We start from the raw sequence: 22,121 nt of genomic DNA on the forward strand, positions 1-22,121 counted from the left end.
CTTATAAAGACACTGAGGAGAGGAGGAGGAGTTTACACACTCACCACTGTTCATTCAGGGATAACTGACAGGATTTATGTTTGTTCAAGTTACTGCACTCATTTTTTTCTAACACTTTAAAGTCTAGATGTCTTTGAAATCATTTATTAACACCAATCTGCCAGATGTGTTTGCTTTTTAAGTTTCACATTTCTTTTTAAACCAAGATTTGAAGCTTGTGCAGTGAACAGTTTTGATATAAAGGATCAGACCTGCCCACAGTTTTGGCTGAGCCCCTGACAAACCCAGAGAATGAGCTCTCCCCAGTCATGATTTATTGATCAGATCAAGATGTTTGTGTTTTGGATCAGTAGCATTGGAGCCTGGATAACAGTAATTGCTTCATTTTGGAGCTAGGTAGTGGAAAAGTATCATTGGGTTCTGATGTAAAATTTGTCAATACTGGCACTTTTTAACTCCATTCAACCACATTTTCCCATCCATTTTTACCACTTAAACCCACTTTTGACACATTTCAGCCTTTTCCTCAGTTTATTTTTTCTGCCCTTTGTGCCACTGTAAACCCATTTTTGCATCTACTTAGTTTCATTTTATTACCTTTTCTGCACATTTCTGCAACACTGACACCCGTTTCCACAACTTTCTCTGCATGTTTTTTCCACTTTTTGCAGATTGTTTCCTGTGTTTTGGCAAGTTTTATCCACGTTGCATTATTCTTCATGCCCATTTCGCTACTTTCAATGTGTATATAAAGAGAGAATGTTGATTTGTTAACACTTTTTAAGGAAAAATTGAGGAAACTGGTTTGCGAAAAACTCAAGTGAAGAGAAGTGACAGAAGATATTTGTGTTATTCAGAGACTGAAAAAAGAGAAGTGTTCAGTGAGGAGGTTTTTGTCATGGTGTAAATCACTGTGATACATGCTGCTGAGCAGAGCTGTCCCATGTTTTACAGTAATAAACTGCTGAGTCTCCCTCCTCCACAGTGCTGATGATCAATCGATAATCTGATTGTGACTGATGAGTGGATGTGAACTTTAGAGAGGAGAAACCAGAGCCATACACTAGAGAGCTCCGGCTGTGATAGTTATACAGTATAAACTGAGGAACTCCTCCATGAATCTGTTTGTACCAGCGAGCAGCACTGTCAGTCACGTTCCCCAGGTTACAGTCCATGGTGGCGGTCTCTCCTCTCCTCACAGACACAACAGGAGGCTTCTGTGTCACCAGCGTCACAGCACTCACACCTGGAAACAACAAGAGGACATGGAGTCAAGAGAAACACACAGACTGATGAATCCAACATGAGCTCAAAGCTGCAGGAAGTCAGCCTCCTTACATGTTAGAGCAGTGATGAGAGAGAGCAGAGTCCACAGCATGTTGTCAGTGTGTGCTGAGAATGGCCTTGTGACTTGGAGAGTGGAGAGAGGCTTTGGAGGATGAGGAGAGGAGGAGCTGGAGGAGCAATTTAAGAGCACACCGAGACTGACAGAGACTGACAGGAGGAGGAGCTCTGATTCAGTCTGAGCCGTTTGTCAACTTCTCTCACTTTAGTTGAACTTTGACTAAATGAATAATGTTTCTCAGATTAGTTGACATTTCTAAGAGTCATCTACTGCTGGATGTGAGCTCTGACTTTGTGAATAGTAACACATTCATGCCTAGAAGAAGATGAAATGTTGATGACTTGACAGAGAGCTGACCTTTGACCTCGTCATTTACATGCAGCAATAAATTAGGAGAGGAGGCATGCAGGTGCATCCTGGGAAGGAGGCGAGGGAGGAGGAGAGAGGTGATGCTTCACTGATGGAGGATGAAAAATCAGTTTCAGTTTTATTCCAAAAATACTTCTGATACATTTGTATTAACCGACTTTAAATCACCCTGAAATGAACATGTAAGTTCATCTCATAATAAATGATGGTGTTAACAGTTTAAATAAATACAAAATCTTCCACATTCAGAGGGTTTTATATTTTTTATTGAATATTTCTTGAGAAAAGCAGCATTTGCAAAGCCGATCCAACACCTCCACCTAACTGTCACAACATTTATTCCAAGCATGCAGACTCATCTTTAGCAGCATGTGAACCTTGTAATGAGCAAACAGCACAAAGAGTAAAGAAGCAGATTAGAAACGCTCCCTCTGCTCCTCTACTATTCTTCAGTGGTACACTGGGACTTGTTGATGGTTTTCTCTGAGCTCTGGGAGCCCACAGACACTCGACACGTGTAAACCCTGTCCATGCTCCAGTCTGACGTCTGGATGGACAGAGAGCTGCTGATGTGGAAAGTCTGGTCTGGTTGCTGAACAGCCGTGCTGGTAGAGATCCCAGCGCTCACTGGACTCCCAGCAGACAACCAGACCACATCTGCAAACTGGACGGACTGAGAGGACAGACACACCAGAGAGGCTTTGTTGGACTGGAGCTCAGCGCTGGACGGAGGGAAGACTGTGAGGACAGGAGGAGGGAGGCTGGAGCCTGAGAGACACACAGAGGACATTCAACACTCAAGCACAAGTCAAGTCAGTCACACAGAGAGGACGACAGAGACAATCAACTCATTTATTCATTCATTTACTTTGAATTCTCTCAGTCAAACAAACAGAAATATTTAGGATTTAATATGATATGAAACATTATACAGAAACAATTCCTTACAATCTGGCTCCTTCACAATCAGGATACTTTAAATGTCTGAAACATCACTCCATGAAAAATGCTGTTTAAATAATTCAACAACAATTTCAAAATAATTAAAAGAAGAGGACTATAAGTCATCAAACAATTTTTGAGTAAGATAACTTTGGGAGACAATTCAGCAGAGCAAGAAAAAAATGACACATGCAAAAATTCTGACAAAAATTCACACATCAGATAAATATATCTGATATAGAATATATTTAATATTGTTGACGTGTTTTGGAAAGCTTTTCTTTATATTAGAAAACAAAGACAGGAATCAAAATAGGCTAAAATATACATCTATATGACAATATTAAGAAATTTTTAATGACATAGACAAAATATTGTCAAATATCTTTAATTTCAATGAGAAATAAATCCTGACTCTTGTTGAATGATGAGTTTTAAAGCACTTACTTGTCACAATCAGCTTGGTTCCTTGTCCGAATACCACAGTGATTCAGTTTGGACTCATGGCCGTACAAAAACCTCCTGACTGTCACGTATGAGAGGAGAGGAACTCAAACATCCTGTTCACACCAACTTTCACTCTCAACATCTCATTCTGTCATCAGTCTGCTCACATTACTAAACACTGCTGGACTCTGATCCAACTATTCTCACTCTGTAGAGGACTTTCACCTCTGTCCTTTCTTGTTTTGGTCAAGTTATTCCTGGCACAATGTCAGTAAATTTAAAGTTGCTGGAGTGAAGCTTTCATTGAGGTTTTTGTCATGGTGTGAATAAGTGTGATACATACTGCTTGGCACAGTTATCCCATGTCAGACAGAAATACTGAGCAGTGTCTCCTGTCTCTGCTCTCTTTATGATGAACTGATAATCTATGCTTGATGAGGATTTAGAGTTGAATTGGTCTGAGGAGAATCCTGATGCAAAATTATCAGGTGAACTGTGAGACTGGAACAGTCTCAAAGAGTATTGAGGAACTTCACCATGAGCCCGTTTATACCAACTAACATAAAATCCATCTTTTCTCTGAATGTTACATTTGAGGACGACCTCTTGTCCTGTAGAAACTGTGAGGACAGCACGATCACTGCATCAACATCTGTGAGACAGAGAGAAAAAGACATGAGTGAAAGCTGTGAGTGTGAAATGATGGTGTGTGAGAGGACTGAGAAGAATCTCTTACATGTTAGAGCAGTGATGAGAGTGAGCAGAGTCCACAGCATGTTGTCAGTGTGTGCTTTAAACGTCCCTGACTGTCCAGCTGAGAGGTGAGCAGGGTTGGAGTGAGAGGAGAAGAGACACTGAAGCTTATAAAGACACTGAGGAGAGGAGGAGGAGTTTACACACTCATTTTTTTTTAAATACTTTCAACTCAGATTGTCTTTGATATAACTGCTATGTTTATATGCAATCTGTTTATTTATAGCACTTTCAAAATTTTTTAAGCAAGATATGAATATCTGTGCTGTGAACAGGTTTGACAAAAAGGATGATGCAGGTAGAATCTTTCTTTTTTTAAGTCCTCTTAATTTCCTTGTTTGTTTTTTAAAGGTATTTTTCTTAAACCACATTATGGTGGCCCTGAAGGCCATTTGTGCAAATATTAAATGATTGCAAGAGTTTTCACCAGCAGTTAAAACCTGTTTAGTCCAATACCATTTTACGATCCTCAATTGTCATTTTAATTTCACCTTCTACAAAGTCAATCTTTATAAAATATTCCATCTGTGAAATATTTAGTGTGTTTTTGCATTTCAAAGTATCTGAAAATGTTTCATCTTCAGGAGTAGACTCCACCTGTTGCAAATAATTTCATTTCCTGCAAAATATGTTTCAGTTTGTATAATCCTAGCTGAGCATTGTTCCGGTGTTAGGAAGACTTCCTGTTGGAGCAGAATAATCCTCTAAAGTTGTTCAAAGTTGGCTTATCTTTTTGTTCTTTGACTCCTGGATGTTTGTAAAATGTCCCGGTTTCAGGATCTTCCAGGTTAGTTTTCTTTCTTCTTCTATGATCAGATTTGAATTCTGCCAGGCGCGCCAACCACCAGATGTTTCTTGGGAGACTGCAATTTTAACAAGGTTTTAGCCAATTTTACTCAAATATCTTAGACATTCCAGGTTTTTATCTCTTTGACTCATGAGGAGAATGATTTTAACGGACTTTTTGATCTGACTGAAGGAGGTTTGTTTGACGACAACTGCCAACAAACGCTGACAGCTCCTGAAGCCCAGCAGTTGCAGATCAACAGGAGTAAGGAGTAAGCTTAACTGTTCTTAAAGCTTCTACTGGAACATGGCTGTGAGTATGGACTGCAATCTCACCAACTCTCAGTTAAAAGACAATCTCCAACGCCTCAAATAAGAAATCCGACAAAAGGACGAGCTCATAGATGGCTTCATCTCCATAGCCACAGCTCAGGCCAAGCATATCTCCTTCATGCAGGCTAGTGGACAACAAGCTTCACCATCAGCCCGAGATCAGCTGGTGTCTGCGCTGGTCTCTGCCTCAGCAGTCACTCTCCAACTCAGCCTCCCAGGGAAAGGACACGTCCTCCAGGCTGTCCATCTGAGGCAGACACCGCTCTGTCCTCTGCACCTGTGACGTCCACCCACCCAAATCCACCATCAGCGCTGACCTAGAGTCCGCCTCCTGGGAACAACAACAGTTTCCGCACATCTCCTCGTCCTCTAATCCCCCCCTCCACTTTAATCATCAGTGACTCCATAACCAGGAATATTCGTTTCCTTAATTCCATCACTCACTTTTTCCCCGGAGCTACCGTCCCTGTCATCCTAGACAAACTCCTGCACCTCCTCCCCTCACTCCCCCCCTCTATCACAATCATCATCATTCACATTGGCACAAACGACACCACCCGCCGGGAATCGGAACGCACCAAAAAGGATTTTTTACTTGCTTTTTAACGTTTTAAAGGACACAGGAAAGACTGTTTTTATCTCTGGCCCCATTCCCACACTCGGCCGCGGAGCGGAGCACTTTAGCTGCCTCTTGGCTCTCAACACCTGGCTCCACTCCACCTGCTCCACCCATAATTTTACCCTATTTCGACATGATGGGATTCATTCTAACTGGCGGGGTAGCTGAATGCTATCTGCAAACATTTTATATGCCATCCACTCTTCACAACGTGTCTGACAGTCTGCAGCCATCAGTTCATGCACCCTAGGTAAGACCACGCCTTCTCTCCCTCACTATAATCCCTCGTCTCCCAATCTCACTGCTCCCTCAAACCACACCCACATCCCCATCTACACCACCACCACACAATCTCGTCCACCACCCATCAGACCTCTGACTCTCTCCAATTTAATCCACATCCCCCTGCTACCACGGCTACCCCGCCCAGCTTTTAACAGTAACCCATCAAACTTCGGACTTTTAAACATCAGATCACTCAACAACAAAATGTTTTTATGTCATGATTTTATCACCCAGAATAGCCTAGACTTTCTTGTTTTAACTGAAACCTGGTTGACCCCAGAAGACCACAGTCCCCTTATAGAAGCAACCCCACCTGATTTTACCTTCCTTCAGCAGCCCCGGCTATCAGGCTGGGGAGGGGGGGGTTGCTGTCATTTATAAGAACATTTTTAAATGCTCCCCCATTTTAAATAACGGTTTTAATTCATTTGAACATCTTGCTTTTATTATCAAATCAAAAGATCCTGTTTTAATCATAATAATATACAGACCACCAAGGCCCAACAGTGTTTTTATTCAAGAGTTTTCAGAGTTTTTTTTTTCCATTTTATTTCCAAACATGACAGAATTCTTGTTTTAGGTGATTTTAATATACATGTATACTGTCCCTCACAATCTCTGTCTGTTGATTTTATGGAAACTCTTGATTTTTTTAATCTCACCCAGGCAATACAGGAACCTGCTCACTCTAAAGGCCACACGCTGGAACTGGTTTAACGTAGTGGTCCTAATCCTGATGGTTTTATTACTAAGGATATCTGTGTGTCAGACCACAAACTGGTTTTATTCAACATGGTTCTATCCCAACCAGCTTTTACTGAGAATGCACCTGTTCTTAGAAGAGTTTTTAATTCAGAGTCTGCTGGTAAGTTTAAGGAGATCTTTGATTCTGCGTCTTTAACTGCCTTTAACCCAAATTTTAACACAGAAGAGCTTGTCTCTCTTTTTAACCACACTTGTAAATCTGCCCTGGACTCTGTTGCACCTTTTAAAGAAAAAAAGGCCTAACAATGCACCCCAACCGTGGCTGACAGAGTCCTTACATGAACTGAAGAGGGACTGTAGGAGAAAAGAGAGGAAATGGAAAAAGTCAGGTTTGCAAGTTTTTAAAGACATATGGAAGAATGCAGTGAAAAACTACCAAAAAGCGGTTAAAGGCGCAAGGGCAGCATTTTATTCTAATTTAATTTTAGTCAATTATTCTAACCCCCGAGTTTTATTGAAGGTTTTAGAGTCAATCACCACCCCCTCCCCTTCCCATTTTACTAATGCTTCGAATGATTTATGTGAGAAGTTTTTAGTTTATTTTAATAACAAAGTAAAGAACATCAGGGATAACATTAGACCCCCAGCTCAGATTTTAAACACAAATAGGGACATTTTTAATTATTTTAGTAGTTTTGAGCCAGTGTCTTTGTCCTTTTTAGCTGAAATTTTAGCCCAGATGAAAACAGCTACATGCAGCCTTGATTTTATTCCCACCAAATTTCTCAAGGAGGGTTTTAGCACAGTTGGACCCAGTATTTGATCATTAATCAATAGTTCTTTGGCAGAGGGTGTAGTTCCCTCTGTTTTTAAACACGGTGGTCCAAGGTAACCACTCCTCCTCTACCACTACGCTTACCTGTGGTGTACCGCAAGTTTTGGTTTTAGGTCCCATTTAATTCTCTATTTATTTGCTGCCTCTTGGTCAAATCTTTCAGAATCATAAAGTCTCCTTTCACTGCTATGCAGACGACACACAGATATACCTGCCCCTGAGACCTGAGGACCCTAGAAGCCTAGCTGCTGTTACAGACTGTCTAAATAATATCACCTGCTGGATGGCTCAGAATTTTCTACAATTCAATAACTCAAAATCATAAAATAATACTTTTCAACATTCAAAACTCCACCCAGCTCATACAGTCCAATCTCAATTCCCTCTCAGATAACATCAGACCCACAGCCAGAAATCTAGGAGTAATATTTGATTCAGTCCTCACCTTCACCACCCATATCAGTAAGTTGTCCAATCATATTTTTCCACATCAGATCTATAGCCAAAATAAAATCAATACTCAGCCAGTCAGACCTTGAAAAGGTCATCCATGCGCTCATCTTCTCCAGACTCGATTACTGTAACTCTCTCCTCTCTGGAACCACTCAGAAATCCCTCCCCCGCCTTCAGTTAGTTCAGAATTCAGCAGCTAGGCTTCTAACTGGTTTTAACAGACAACATCACATCACCCCTATTTTAGCATCCTTACACTGGCTCCCTGTAAGTTTTAGAATTGATTTTAAAATTTTACTTATCACTTTTAAAACACTGAAGGGTCTGGCTCCAAGCTATTTAACAGAACTTTTAACCCCCTACTGAGCCAGGCCGCAGCCTTAGATCCTCAGGTGGGGGCCTCCTAGTCGTACCAAGGTTGAGGCTCAAAACTAAAGGTGACAGACTCTCCTCTGTCAGGGTGCCATGACCTGCCCGAGGAGATAAGGCATGCAGAATCAGTGACATCTTTTAAATCACTTCTTATGACTCATTTTTATAGACTTGCTTTTATGTGGTGCCGTCTAATGTCTTTTGCTGTCTTCCGTCTTTTTATCATTTTTCTCTCTAGTTCTTCTACTTCACTGTCAAATTTAACCTTAAAACCTCTATATCTGCTCTTCGCGACTTTGTATTGTATGCTTATGGATTCTTATGCAATATCTCCACCTCTCTTACTTGCTTTTTAGGGCCCCCCTGCTTTTACTGTGTCCCCTTCTTTTTGCTGCTATGTCGGTTTTACCAGACTATTATCATTATCATGATTATTATTAATATCTTTTACCGTCTAGAATTTTAATTTTCTTATGCTGACTTATTAATCTCTACACATTTTAATTGTTTTTATTCTCATTCTTACTGATTTTATTTATATTGCTTTCCGTCTCTTCCTAATATTTTTAATGCTTTTATATTTCTGGTCCTTAGGTCTCTTTTATGTAGTCAGTTCCTGTGTTGCCTGGATTGGTCTAGGTCATTCTGGGTTTTTATTTTTATTTTTATTTTTATTTTTATTTTTATTCGTGGTCTTCATTTTTATTACAGAATCTTTTCATTCTGGGTTTTTATGATGTCTCTATAAGCTGACACCACTTTATCTTTAAAATGTTCAGCTAGTCTTACATGGCACATTCTAGTAAATATTTCATCTTATTCAACCTTCAGCAAAATTTTCTCAGATATTTTTCTTCTGCAAATATTTCTCCATCTTTGGTCACTGGTGGTAAAATTATGTGTTGAAGTTTGAAATAATTAACAAAAGGTCAGATATTTTTCAAGCGAGTGATTTTCTTTTTCCAGTTTGTTGATGTCTTTGCATTTTTTTTAAATGCTTTTTGCTTTAATTCAAAATCTGCAGTCAATTCTGAGAGCCTCATGTATGTGGATGATTTGTTAAAATGTTAAAAGTGTGTGTAGAGTTTTTTCTCTTTTATAAAAGCAAATAAAAGCAGACTTTTGCTGTTTTTTGTGTCTTTTTCTCAGAAAAACTCTGAGCTAGTAAGGGTGAGGACTAGTTAAACCGAATGTTTTGTGCTATAATGAAACAAAGTTAAATCTAGTTTATGAGTTTTGTAGCAGCCTTGCAATCTCCTTTTCATTTAAATATTTGAAGGTTATTAAATATGATAACATTTCCTCAAGCTGAACTGAAAAAAGCCTGAAAATGTTTGGTACTCTATTCTGTGGGTGTTACGTAGAGACAACTTTATTTTGTTAAAGCTTTTAAAGAAAACATTCAAGAAACTGGTTGGCAGCAACAAAAACTCTTGTGCAGAGAAGTGACTGATGGTATAAGAAGTGTCTCAGAGACTGAAAAAGCAGAAGTGTTCAGTGAGGAGGTTTTTGTCATGGTGTAAATCACTGTGATAAGTGCATAGCAGAGCTGTCCCATGTTTGACAGTGATAAACTGCTGAGTCTCCCTCCTCCACAGTGCTGATGATCAATCGATAATCTGATTGTGACTGATGAGTGGATGTGAACTTTGGAGAGGAGAAACCAGAGCCATACTCTGGAGAGCTCCAGCTGTGATAATTCTTAAGAACATACTGAGGAACTCCTCCATGAATCTGTTTGTACCAGAGAACAGGATTAGTCACGGTCCCCAGGTTACAGTCCATGGTGGCGGTCTCTCCTCTCCTCACAGACACAACAAGAGGCTTCTGTGTCACCAGCGTCACAGCACTCACACCTGGAAACAACAAGAGGACATGGAGTCAAGAGAAACACACAGACTGATGAATCCAACATGAGCTCAAAGCTGCAGGAAGCCAGCCTCCTTACATGTTAGAGCAGTGATGAGAGAGAGCAGAGTCCACAGCATGTTGTCAGTGTGTGCTGAGAATGGCCTTGTGACTTGGAGAGTGGAGAGAGGCTTTGGAGGATGAGGAGAGGAGGAGCTGGAGGAGCAATTTAAGAGCACACTGAGACTGACAGAGACTGACAGGAGGAGGAGCTCTGATTCAGTCTGAGCCGTTTGTCAACTTCTCTCACTTTAGTTGAACTTTGACTAAATGAATAATGTTTCTCAGATTAGATAAGGAGAGGTGGCATGCAGGTGCATCCTGGGAAGGAGGAGAGGGAGGAGTAGAGAGGTGATGCTTCACTGATGGAGGATGAAAACTCTGTTTCAGTTTTATCCAAAAATACTTCTGATATATTTGTATTAACCAACTTTAAATCACCCTGAAATGAACATGTTTAAGTTCATCTCATAATAAATGATGATGTTAAGAGTATAAATAAATACAAAATCTTCCACATTCAGAGTTTTATATTTTTTATTGAGTATTTCTTGAGAAAAGCGGCATTTGCAAAGCCGATCCAACACCTCCACCTAACTGTCACAACATTTATTCCAAGCATGCAGACTCATCTTTAGCAGCATGTGAACCTGGAGCCTGGCTGGAGCCTGAGAGACACACAGAGGATATTCAACACTCAAGCACAAGTCAAGTCAGTCACACAGAGGACGACAGAGGCAATCAACTCATTTATTCATTCATTGACTTTGAATTCTCTCAGTCAAACAAACAAAAATATTTAGGATTTATTATGATATGAAACATTATAGAGAAATAATTCCTTAAAATCTGGCTCATTCAACAATCAGGAAACTTTAAATGTCTGAAACATCACTCCATGAAAAATGCTGTTTAAATAATTCAACAACAATCTCACAATAAAAAATGGGCATAAGTCATCAAAAAAATTTAGTTGATAACTTTTAGAGATAATTCAGCAGAGTCAAAAAACGTATAAAACAAGACATATTTCTAACAAAAATTCACACATCAGATAAATTTATCTGAAATAGAATATATTCAAAAATGTTGACATATTTTGGATTTTTTTTCACATTATAAATCAAAGGCAGGGATCAAAATAGGCTAAAATATACAATGATTTAAAAACATTAAAATGTTTCTTAATGACATAAACAAAATATTTGACAAATATCTTTAATTTGATTAAAAAAATAAATCCTGAGTCTTGTTGAATGATGAGTTTTAAAGCACTTACTTGTCACAATCAGCTTGGTTCCTTGTCCGAATACCACAGTGATTCAGTTTGGACTCATGGCCGTACAAAAACCTCCTGACTGTCACATATGAGAGGAGAGGAACTCAAACATCCTGTTCACCCCAACTTTCACTCTCAACATCTCATTCTTTCATCAGTCTGCTCACATTACTAAACACTGCTGGACTCTGATCCAACTATTCTCACTCTGTAGAGGACTTTCACCTCTGTCCTTTCTTGTTTTGGTCAAGTTATTCCTGGCACAATGTCAGTAAATTTAAAGTTGCTGGAGTGAAGCTTTCATTGAGGTTTTTGTCATGGTGTGAATCAGTGTGATACATACTCCTTGGCACAGTTATCCCATGTCAGACAGAAATACTGAGCAGTGTCTCCTGTCTCTGCTCTCTTTATGATGAACTGATAATCTATGCTTGATGAGGATTTAGAGTTGAATCAGTCTGAGGAGAATCCTGATGCAAAATTATCAGGTGAACTGTGAGACTGGAAAAGTCTCAAAGAGTATTGAGGAACTTCACCATGAGCCCGTTTATACCAACTAACATAAAATCCATCTTTTCTCTGGATGTTACATTTGAGAACGACCTCTTGTCCTGTAGAAACTGTGAGGACAGCAGGCGTCTGGGTCAGCATGATCACTGCATCAACATCTGTGAGACAGAGAGAAAAAGACATGAGTGAAAGGTGTGAGTGTGAAATGATGGTGTGTGAGAGGACTGAGAAGAATCTCTTACATGTTAGAGCAGTGATGAGAGTGAGCAGAGTCCACAGCATGTTGTCAGTGTGTGCTGTAAACGTCCCTGACTGTCCAGCTGAGAGGTGAGCAGGGTTGGAGTGAGAGGAGAAGAGACACTGAAGCTTATAAAGACACTGAGGAGAGGAGGAGGAGTTTACACACTCACCACTTTTCATTCAGTGATAACTGACAGGATTTATGTTTGTTTGTTCAGGTTACTGCATTAATTTTTTGTGTTAATGCTTTAAACTGTGGATTCTCTGATATAATTGCTGAAACTTTATTCAACTAATGAAGTCAGTATGTTAGGTCATATGTGTTATGACAGTAAAATCACCAGGAAAGGATGACCAGACATCTGATCCTGTTCTCAGTGCTCCAAAACACCAAGTAAGTAGAAACCAGCAATATTAAGGACAACTTAATTATTTTTGTACTAGAACTGAATGAAGCTCATAGGGAAATGTTTTATGATGTTCTCATCAGACAAAGGCAACAAGAAAAATCAAAGCTGAGGACAGAGACAGGGACAGATGTGCAGCCCCATGGAGTCTCAGGTAAGTCTGATGAGACTTGTCACCTATTCAGTAAACTAGAGCCCTGACTCCCACCAGCAAATGCAACAGGTGTGCCAAATTCCACTCACATCCCACATGGTCTGACAACATAAAATATTCAGAGTAACAAATAGTGCATTAATACAAGGCAATATTAATATGTTCACTTAAGCACCACCCTGATTGTTTTCTCTCTGAATGAAGGAAACCCAAAGAAAACATCCACATCCCTGTCATGTGTAACAGTGCCACAAATAGATTAAAAAGCAGACTGATTTAACCCCTGGTTATGGCTAAGTAATGTCAAGGTCATATTTTCAGATCTTATTTATATGTTATTTTTTAAAAGCTATTCAGAGGTGAAACTTTTTCCCTGATCTCTGGAAGTTCAAGGGTCATAAGAACTGCAGTGAACTTCCATCAGCTCTTTCAGACAGCGACTACTCCTTACTCTATCAATGCCATGCTGTTACTGTCCTCATCATTAGACGCTTAATGCAATGTGGCCAACTTGCATGGAAAGGGGTATTATTTCCCAGAATAACTACATTTGAGCTCAGCGTCTCTGCGTGCCGGTGTTTTTGTGCAGTGATTGGCCAACAGTACAATAAGGGGAGCATTAAAGCTGTGCCTTTTGACTCATTATAATTTTAGTGGAATGTAATCTTTATGTGCAAAATGAGTGAGTGATTGGCGTGAATTAGGCAAATTTTGCTACATTCATTCATTTCTTTGCGACAGTTGAAAAATCTAAACTCAAGCGAACCACTCATGGCATGATGTCCAATCAGCATGAAGTTCCCCTGGTGATGTATTTCACATACGTCAATGGATGATTCTCTGAGGGACCAGTCTGGGGGAGAGGCGGTTCATTCAACTGGAAAATGGAGGAGAAACTTGTGGTGTCTGTCTGTGGCTACTCTAAGCTTTACAGCACAATGTGCCTGTTCTACTGGCACAGGAATGAGAGACGCTCGCTTGGAGGAAAGGGAGTGAGGAGGTCAAATTGCCTGGCAAGTTCTGAAAACCTTTTGTCTGTCACTTTGTCACAGCAAATACAAAGCAGCAGCTCTCTCAAATTACTTTTGCACAACCATGTTTGCTGACAACTGACTGAAATGCTTTTTGTGGAAGAAGGCAGCCCCATCTTCAGCGCACATGCATACACATGATTTGACGTGTGAGTTTTTCGTGCAAATCTAAAAAAATTAAGCGAGTTCACTCCCTTTATTGGTGCATTCAGATTTGCAGGAATAGGCAATTGTTCACGTTTTGGTGTGAACACACGGTAACAGCAACATGTGATATATCTCCTGTATTATCTTGTTTAATATGAGCACGGAGAAGTGCTTTAAAGAGAGAACATTTTGATCAGGGATCATGGAGCATCTTATCCAAATACGTTCCCTATGGGGTTGTTTCAACAATGACCAGTTGTTTTCCAGTGTTCTGTTCCTTTGTCTGCAGTTGCTGCTGCAGCACAAAACAATGGCAGAGTCTATCCCTGAACCTTACCTTTCATCCAATGTGCACAAAAGCAAAGTAGCACAACTTGATAGATGGCACAAAACACCTGCTCTGTCAATTACTCCTTTGAGCTCCTAGCAGATGAAACACATTGAACTTGGGTGTGACATCATCTCCAGCTCTGACTTCTGAGGCAAACAGGAACACAATAACTGAATGATGACTTGGCACAACATTTTGGGATTTTATAGAAAATATGTACATATTTATCTTTTTTTTAATGGAACCAGTACACCCAAGAAGTCTTCTGAGAGATATCAAGGACTGTTGGAGCAACGATGTGGCGTGCAAATCGATGCAGATAGACAGAAACACCGCCAGTTATAGTGGTAAGATATTCTCCTCTGATTTAGAATATTAAATAAGTCAACAAATTAAACTTGCTTTTGTGTTTAAGGGTTTATGGGATTTATGGAGTGTGACTTTTTAACATAGTGGTACAACCCTTGGGTAAATAACCTTTCATTATTTGTTATAGTTCCTCTGGGTACATTTCACACCAGTTTGTTGCACTGTTTTTGCTAAACAGAAAATTTGACAGCAACTTTGGTGTCCCCTCTAGGATTCGCTCTTGAGAAAAATACTGTTTTTTGTTCCCCCCACAAGTGAAGTGAGATATCCGCCCTTGTGTTCATATCAAGGGCCTCTATCTTTCTTTTGTCAGTATTTTAGGTTTATCTTTTTTTGTTTCTAAATCAGTAAATAGGTTTGTGCTGTCAACAGGTTTGATATAAATGATGATGCAGGTTAAACATTTCTTTTAATCACAAGTCTGTGTTTTTTCCCTGATTTTTCCCATCTTTTAAACCATGTTATCGTGGCCCCAAAGACCACATGTTGGAATTAAAGACTGTTTAGTGCAGTGTTTTGTCATGAATCTCAACAAAATCACAGGTTTTCGTCTTCTAAAAATATTCCATCCCCATATTTTATCTTGGTTTTTTTTTTCTTTTTTGCCTTTTGCAAAATATTCAAAATATTCCAACTTTTGCAAATAATTCCACCTTCTGCAAAATGTTTGCACAGTAGAGAATATTCTACAAAATACGTCATCTCATTTTACCCTCAGCCAGCAATTCAAAGATATTTTCCTCTGACAAATATTAGCCTGTCATTAGTCACCAGCTGTACAATTATTTGTTGAAGGTAAAAATAAAGTCAAATATTTTTAAGGGACTGAATGTTTTTTTTCATGATGTTGAATATTTTTTCATTGTTAAAAGTTTGTGTAAAGTCAAATGAAGACTTTTACAGACTTTTGCTGTTTTTGTGTCTTTTGTCCAGAGAAACTTTGAGCCAGTGAGGGTAAGGAATAATATGACTGAATGATTTGTCAGATTTCAAATCCGAGCCGTCAAGAAACTTTGTTGTATCATTTTTATAAAATTATCAGTAGGTGAAAATTTCATCATTCATGTTTTTAACCTAAAAAAATACCTGTAGATGCTATGATCAGTCCACTGTGTTTGTTATGTAGTGTTGCATGAATTTGTTTATAGATTTTAAAGAGAGTGTTGTGGAAACTGGTAGGGAGGCAGAAAGAGACTTGTGTAGAGAAGTGACTGAAGGCGTTTGAAGTTTTTCAAAGCCCAGAAAAGCAGAAGTGTCAGTGAGAAGATTTTTGTCACAGTGTAAATCACTGTGATACAGCTTTATTGCTCTCCCATGTTTGACAGTGATAAACTGCTGAGTCTCCCTCCTCCACAGTGCTGATGATCAATCGATAATCTGATTGTGACTGATGAGTGGATGTGAACTTTGGAGAGGAGAAACCAGAGCCATACTCTGGAGAGCTCCAGCTGTGATAATTCTTAAGAATATATTGAGGAACTCCTCCAGGAATCTGTTTGTACCAGAGAGCAGCATAAGTCACCGTCCCCAGGTTACAGTCCATGGTGGCGGTCTCTCCTCTCCTTACAGTCACAACAGGAGGCTTCTGTGTCACTAGCGTCACAGCACTCACACCTGGAAACAACAAGAGGACATGGAGTCAAGAGAAACACACAGACTGATGAATCCCACATGAGCTTAAAGCTGCAGGAAGCGTCATAATAATCCATCTCAAATGATGTTGGGTTTTAATGCAGTGCTCCTTGAGGGGTCAAAGGTCAGGCCATTAATGTTAGTTTTCAGCTTTGCTCTGTGTGTGCAGAGATTTCTCCCGATTCATTAGATGATATTATGGATGGTGAGACCTCTAAACTCTTTCTTTGCACATTGAGAAACGTTGATCATAAACTGTTGGACTATTTGCCACACAGTCTTTCACAAAGTGGAGAGCCATGCAACATCACTGACTGCAGACAACTGAGCCTTTCAAGAGTGCTCCTTTTCTACGCAGTCATGGTTCCACCTCAGTTATCACCTGATTCCACTCAACCATCTTACCTGTGGAGTTTTACAGCCGTTTTGAGAGCATTCCACAGATTTCCCAATCTTTTCTTGCCCCTGTCCCAACTATTTTGGAAGGCTGTGAATTCCTCAAATTCAGAGTGTGTGTTGTATTCCAAAAAACAAACCAAATGAACAAAGACTATAGTCATTTTAAATTTAAAATATTTTTTTCTTTCCACTGAATTCAATTGTTTTTAAAGGATTTGGAAATCACTGTTTTCTGTTTTATTTCACATTTCACATCCAAAATTCTTGGAATCAGAGGCCAAATATCTTCATTCTAAATTCATGCTCTGTTATTTTTCCAGAATATTTCCAGATGAAAACAATGAATCTTTTTGCTGAGCTGTTGTGTATCACAACCTATCAAGTATTAAATAACACTTTTTTTAAGTTCAATAAAGAAACACAATGTAACGTTTTTATAAATGCAGATCGTACATTTAGGTCACTACAAGTCAGATCACACCTTGAGAAAGAGTTTTCAGAGTGAAAAAGTCAAAAAGCAGAAGTGAATAGTGAGGAGGTTTTTTTCATACTCTCTCCTTAGCAGAGTTATCCCATGTGCTGCAGAAATACTGAGCAGTGTCTCCTGTCTCTGCTCTCTTTATGATGAACTGATAATCTATGCTTGATGAGGATTTAGAGTTGAATCGGTCTGAGGAGAATCCTGATCCAAAGTAGGGTGAACTGTGATCATAATAAAATCTCAGAACATACTGAGGAACTCCACCAGGAACCTGTTTGTACCAGGAGACATATCTGTTGTCATCTCTCTGGATGTTACATTGGAGGACGACCTCTTGTCCTGTAGAAACTGTGAGGACAGCAGGCGTCTGGGTCAGCACGATCACTGCATCAACATCTGTGAGACAGAGAGAAAAAGACATGAGTGAAAGGTGTGAGTGTGAAATGATGGTGTGTGAGAGGACTGAGAAGAATCTCTTACAAGTTAGAGCAGTGATGAGAGTGAGCAGAGTCCACAGCATGTTGTCAGTGTGTGCTGTAAACGTCCCTGACTGTCCAGCTGAGAGGTGAGCAGGGTTGGAGTGAGAGGAGAAGAGACACTGAAGCTTATAAAGACACTGAGGAGAGGAGGAGGAGTTTACACACTCATTTTTTAAAATGCTTTAAACTCAGATCATCTTTGATACAATTGCTGACGGGTTACTTTAGTAATGAAGCTAATATGTTTATATACAATATGTTTTTTTTCCAGCATTCTAAGATTTTTTAAGCAAGAAATGAATATCTCTGCTGTGAACTGTTTTGATAAAAAAGGATAGGTTGACCTATTTTTCTTAAACCACGTTAAGTTGGCCCCAAAGACCATTTTTACAAATATTCAATGTTTGCAAAAAATTTCCCCAGCTGTTAAGACCTGTTTAGTCCAACACGTTTCCATGATTCTCAAACATCATTTTAATTTCACCTTCTACACAGTCAATCTTTATAAAATTTTCCATCTGTGAAATATTTAATCTGTTTTTGCATTTCAAAGTATCTGAAAATATTTCATCTGGAGGAGAATACTCCACATGTTGCAAATAATTTCATCTTTTGTAAAATATGTTTCAGTTTGCATGGTGTAGAACATTCTAGTAAATGTTTCATCTCATTTGACCTTCAGTAAAATTTTTCTTCTGCAAATATTTCTCCTTCTTTGGTCATCAGCTGTAAAATTATACGTTGAAGGTTGAAATAATTAACAGAAGGTCAGATATTTTTCAAGTGATTTTCTTTCTCCATGTTGTTGAATGTCTTTGCATTTTTTATGGTTTTTGCAGTAATTCAATATCTTCAGTCAACTCTGGGAGCCTCATACATCTGTGGATGATTAATTAAAATGTTTTTTAAAAAAGTATATGCAATGTTTTTTTCTCTTTTATAAAAGCAAATCTTTTACTGACTTTTGCTGTTTTTTGTGTCTTTTTGCCCAGAGAAACTCTGAGCTAGTAAGGGAGAGGACTAAATAAATTGAATGTTTTGTGATATAATGAAAAAAGTTAAATCTAGTCCATGAGCTTTATAGCAGCCTTGCAATCCCATTTTTATTGAATTATTTGGAGGTTATGAAATATGATTATATTTCCTTAAGCTGAACTGAAAAAAAAGCCTGAAAATGTTTGGTTCTGTACTCTGTGGGTGTTACATAAAAATAAAACTTTATTATATTCACTGCTTTTAAAGAAAACATTCAGGAAACTGGTTGGCAGTGACAAAAACTCTTGTGCAGAGAAGTGACTGATGGTATAAGAAGTGTCTCAGAGACTGAAAAAGCAGAAGTTTTCAGTGAGGAGGTTTTTTGTCACAGTGTAAATCACTGATACATTCTGCTTAGCAGAGTCGTCCCATGTTTGACAGTAATAAACTGCTGAGTCTCCCTCCTCCACAGTGCTGATGATCAATCGATAATCTGATTGTGACTGATGAGTGGATGTGAACTTTGGAGAGGAGAAACCAGAGCCATAGCTTGGAGAGCTCCCGTGATAGTTCCTCAGAACATACTGAGGAACTCCTCCAGGAATCTGTTTGTACCAGCGAGCACCACTGCCAGTCACTGTCCCCAGGTTACAGTCCATGGTGGCGGTCTCTCCTCTCCTCACAGACACAACAGGAGGCTTCTGTGTCACCAGCGTCACAGCACTCACACCTGGAAACAACAAAAGGACATGGAGTCAAGAGAAAAACACGGACTGATGAATCCAACATGAGCTCAAAGCTGCAGGAAGTCAGCCTCCTTACATGTTAGAGCAGTGATGAGAGAGAGCAGAGTCCACAGCATGTTGTCAGTGTGTGCTGAGAATGGCCTTGTGACTTGGAGAGTGGAGAGGAGGAGCTGGAGGAGCAATTTAAGAGCACACTGAGACTGACAGAGACTGACAGGAGGAAGAGTTTCGTGTTGATCTGGAGGGTTTAGCACTTTTGTTTCTTCTCTTCAAAATGTCACACATCTTCCTTGTCTAACCATCAATGCACTGGAATGGCATCATGCTGAAAGTATGTCTATTGTTTTCGCTTATTCAACTATTACAAGTTTTAAGTTGCCTCAGAAACTTTAAGAGTAATGCAACCAAAAAACTTGAAACTTCAGCATGATTCCAGTCAGGCATGAAAAAGACTCATTTGCATGAGTCTAACTAAAGACAAGAGACACGCAGGTGCATCCTGTAAATGAGAGGAAGATGTTAAATAAGAGGGAATTTTTTCAAGTAAATTCAAATATGTGGTATGCATACAAATTGTGAATGAATGAAATACAACTGTGTGGCTGTTTTGTTAGACATTAGGATAAATTTAGCTATAGTGCCCCCTCCTGGCATACACCTGCCTCTGTAGGATGAACACTGTTATAAGACTAGATCTTGAGTAAAACCACATGATCAAAACATGCAGCGTCTGTGCCACATATACAGTGCTTAACAAATTTATTAGACCACCACCCAAAGTAAGGTTTATGCCACAGCTGCCCTAAATTAACAGCATTGGTAATTACCAGAATCATTTTTTATGATTCTGCAATGGTTAATACACCAATATGTAGAAGCTCTTTAACCCAAATGATATTTTTAATGCTAAAACATAATTATTACTGTTATCCATGAATTTTCAAATTTACTGATGTACAAAAAACCTTAAAAAATAGTAAAGCACATTAATATGTCTTGATTAATATGTCAAATTATAGTTATTTACTTGCATTTCTGAACAGAAAAATGAATTTAGTGGTTGAATGGTATGCTTGATTAATTTCTGACTTCTCAGAGAAGCCCAGTGAGCCGGTTCAAATTTGGGTATAAAAAGGTGAAATCAGTTTGAAATTCCTCATTCCTGTTCAAAATGGTAAAACGTGAAGAGCTCACTGAAAATGAAAGAGTCCGCATTAAAGCACTTCATGATGCTGGATGGTCTTTGAGACAAATATGACAGGTGGTCTAATAAATTTGTTAAGCACTGTACATTTGTTTTTTCTACATTTTTTCCTGGAATATTTCTGTACACAGGTGGATAAGGTGTTGTTTTGGTAGGTTTATATCATTTTAAGTATTTCCTCAAGGCATTTTCTTCCATCGGTTGTTGTGATTAGCCAATAATTGTTAACTGTGTTGGCTGTGGTGAGTATTGCTACCAGTATGCCATTATTACTGCCATGATACGTGTATGAATTACTGTTACTAAGGGGACAGAGAAATGACTTGTCTCTCAGAAGTAAAAAGCTAAAATCTGATTAGGTCTGTGATCAAACATGAGATAAAGATAAACAAGTTTTTTTTTTTCCATAACCAGCTTTTGCTCTTATCTGAACCTATCTACCACATTTATTAGCAGAAATGGCGACATATTTGACATCTTTGTTAGAGGAAATGGTTCAAATTGTGGAAGTCAGTTAACAAATTTACCAGAAGGGGGCACTAAAGTAGAGAACAGACCACCTCTACCGATCTATTTTATTTTTTTATTTATCTGTTAATCTAACAGGGAGGACCCACTGAGAGTGAAGTCTCTTTTCTAGGGATGCCCTGCATTTACACAGAAACAGAACAAATGAAAGTAATAACACAGCAATAACAATATCGATTACATACAAACTCATTAAAAGACACAATTATATTTACAAGAAACATGTCAGTTCTGCTGTTAAAACATTTTTTAAAAATCACAGACATTTTCCTTGAGTAGTTCTGACACTAGCGCTTTAATAACACCATAAGAAACAAGAGACGGCAGCTCAGCTGTCAGCTGGAAATTGTTCCACATAATGGGTGCAGCAAGACAAAAAGCAGTCTTACCCCATTCAGTCCTAAACTTTGGTGTTTTTAAAATGATCCAGTTTTGGGCTCTGGTTGCATGGGTTGAAATGTTTATAGACAGAACTGAAGTCAGGTGAGGAGGGAGTTTAGCAATGAGTGCTCTGTAAATAAACAGAATACTCTGCTGCTTTCTATGCTGACTCAGTGACGGCCAGCCAACAGAACGATACAAGTCACAATGATGAGTTCAAATCTATCACCAGTGATAAATCAAAGAGCACTGCATCTAAAGGCTTCAAGACAGAAGCAGTAGCATGTGCATAGAGAGTGTCACTATAATCTAAAACTGGCAGAACTGTAGCCTGGACAATCTTTTTTCTGTTACACATTGTCAGACAGGATTTATTCCTATAGAAAAAACCAAGTTGAGGCCTAATTTTCCTAATCAAGCAAGAAATGTGTGATCTAAAAGACAAATCCTGATCCAACCAGATACCCATGTATTCAGTGTCTATATTTTCTAATGTTGACAGTGCAACAAAGAGTTCAGTGTTTTGTCTGGTGAAAAACATGTATTTTGTTTTTTTGGGGTTCAGCATAAGTTTAAGGTGGATAAGAGCTTGTTTGAAAGAATTAAAATCAGTTTGTAGCTGTGACAGAGCTTGGCCGTTAGAGGGCGCAATAGAGTATAATATTATGTCATCAGC

General features: G+C 39.0%; 1 protein-coding gene and 2 gene segments (V, D, J or C); all 3 read right to left on the reverse strand.

The window, feature by feature from the left end:
- Nucleotide 1: 1 nt before the first annotated feature.
- Nucleotides 2-1,427, reverse strand: LOC121529611. The segment is given in 4 exon segments: nucleotides 2-12; nucleotides 736-788; nucleotides 952-1,246; nucleotides 1,339-1,427. Coding segments are annotated over 4 exon segments (399 nt in total).
- Nucleotides 1,428-1,962: 535 nt separating this feature from the next.
- LOC121529316 (immunoglobulin lambda-1 light chain-like) lies at nucleotides 1,963-19,490 on the reverse strand. Its single transcript, XM_041817129.1, has 4 exons — nucleotides 19,409-19,490; nucleotides 18,994-19,316; nucleotides 3,104-3,137; nucleotides 1,963-2,482 (listed from the first exon to the last, which is right to left on the reverse strand). Exons 1-4 carry the CDS (start codon nucleotides 19,446-19,448, stop codon nucleotides 2,157-2,159), a joined length of 723 nt encoding a protein of 240 aa, XP_041673063.1. The 5' UTR covers nucleotides 19,449-19,490; the 3' UTR covers nucleotides 1,963-2,156.
- LOC121529322 lies at nucleotides 10,719-12,270 on the reverse strand. The segment is given in 2 exon segments: nucleotides 10,719-12,099; nucleotides 12,184-12,270. Coding segments are annotated over 2 exon segments (255 nt in total).
- Nucleotides 19,491-22,121: the final 2,631 nt, after the last annotated feature.

Source organism: Cheilinus undulatus, linkage group 21 (genome assembly GCF_018320785.1).
Source record: "Cheilinus undulatus linkage group 21, ASM1832078v1, whole genome shotgun sequence".
Lineage (NCBI taxonomy): Eukaryota > Metazoa > Chordata > Actinopteri > Labriformes > Labridae > Cheilinus > Cheilinus undulatus.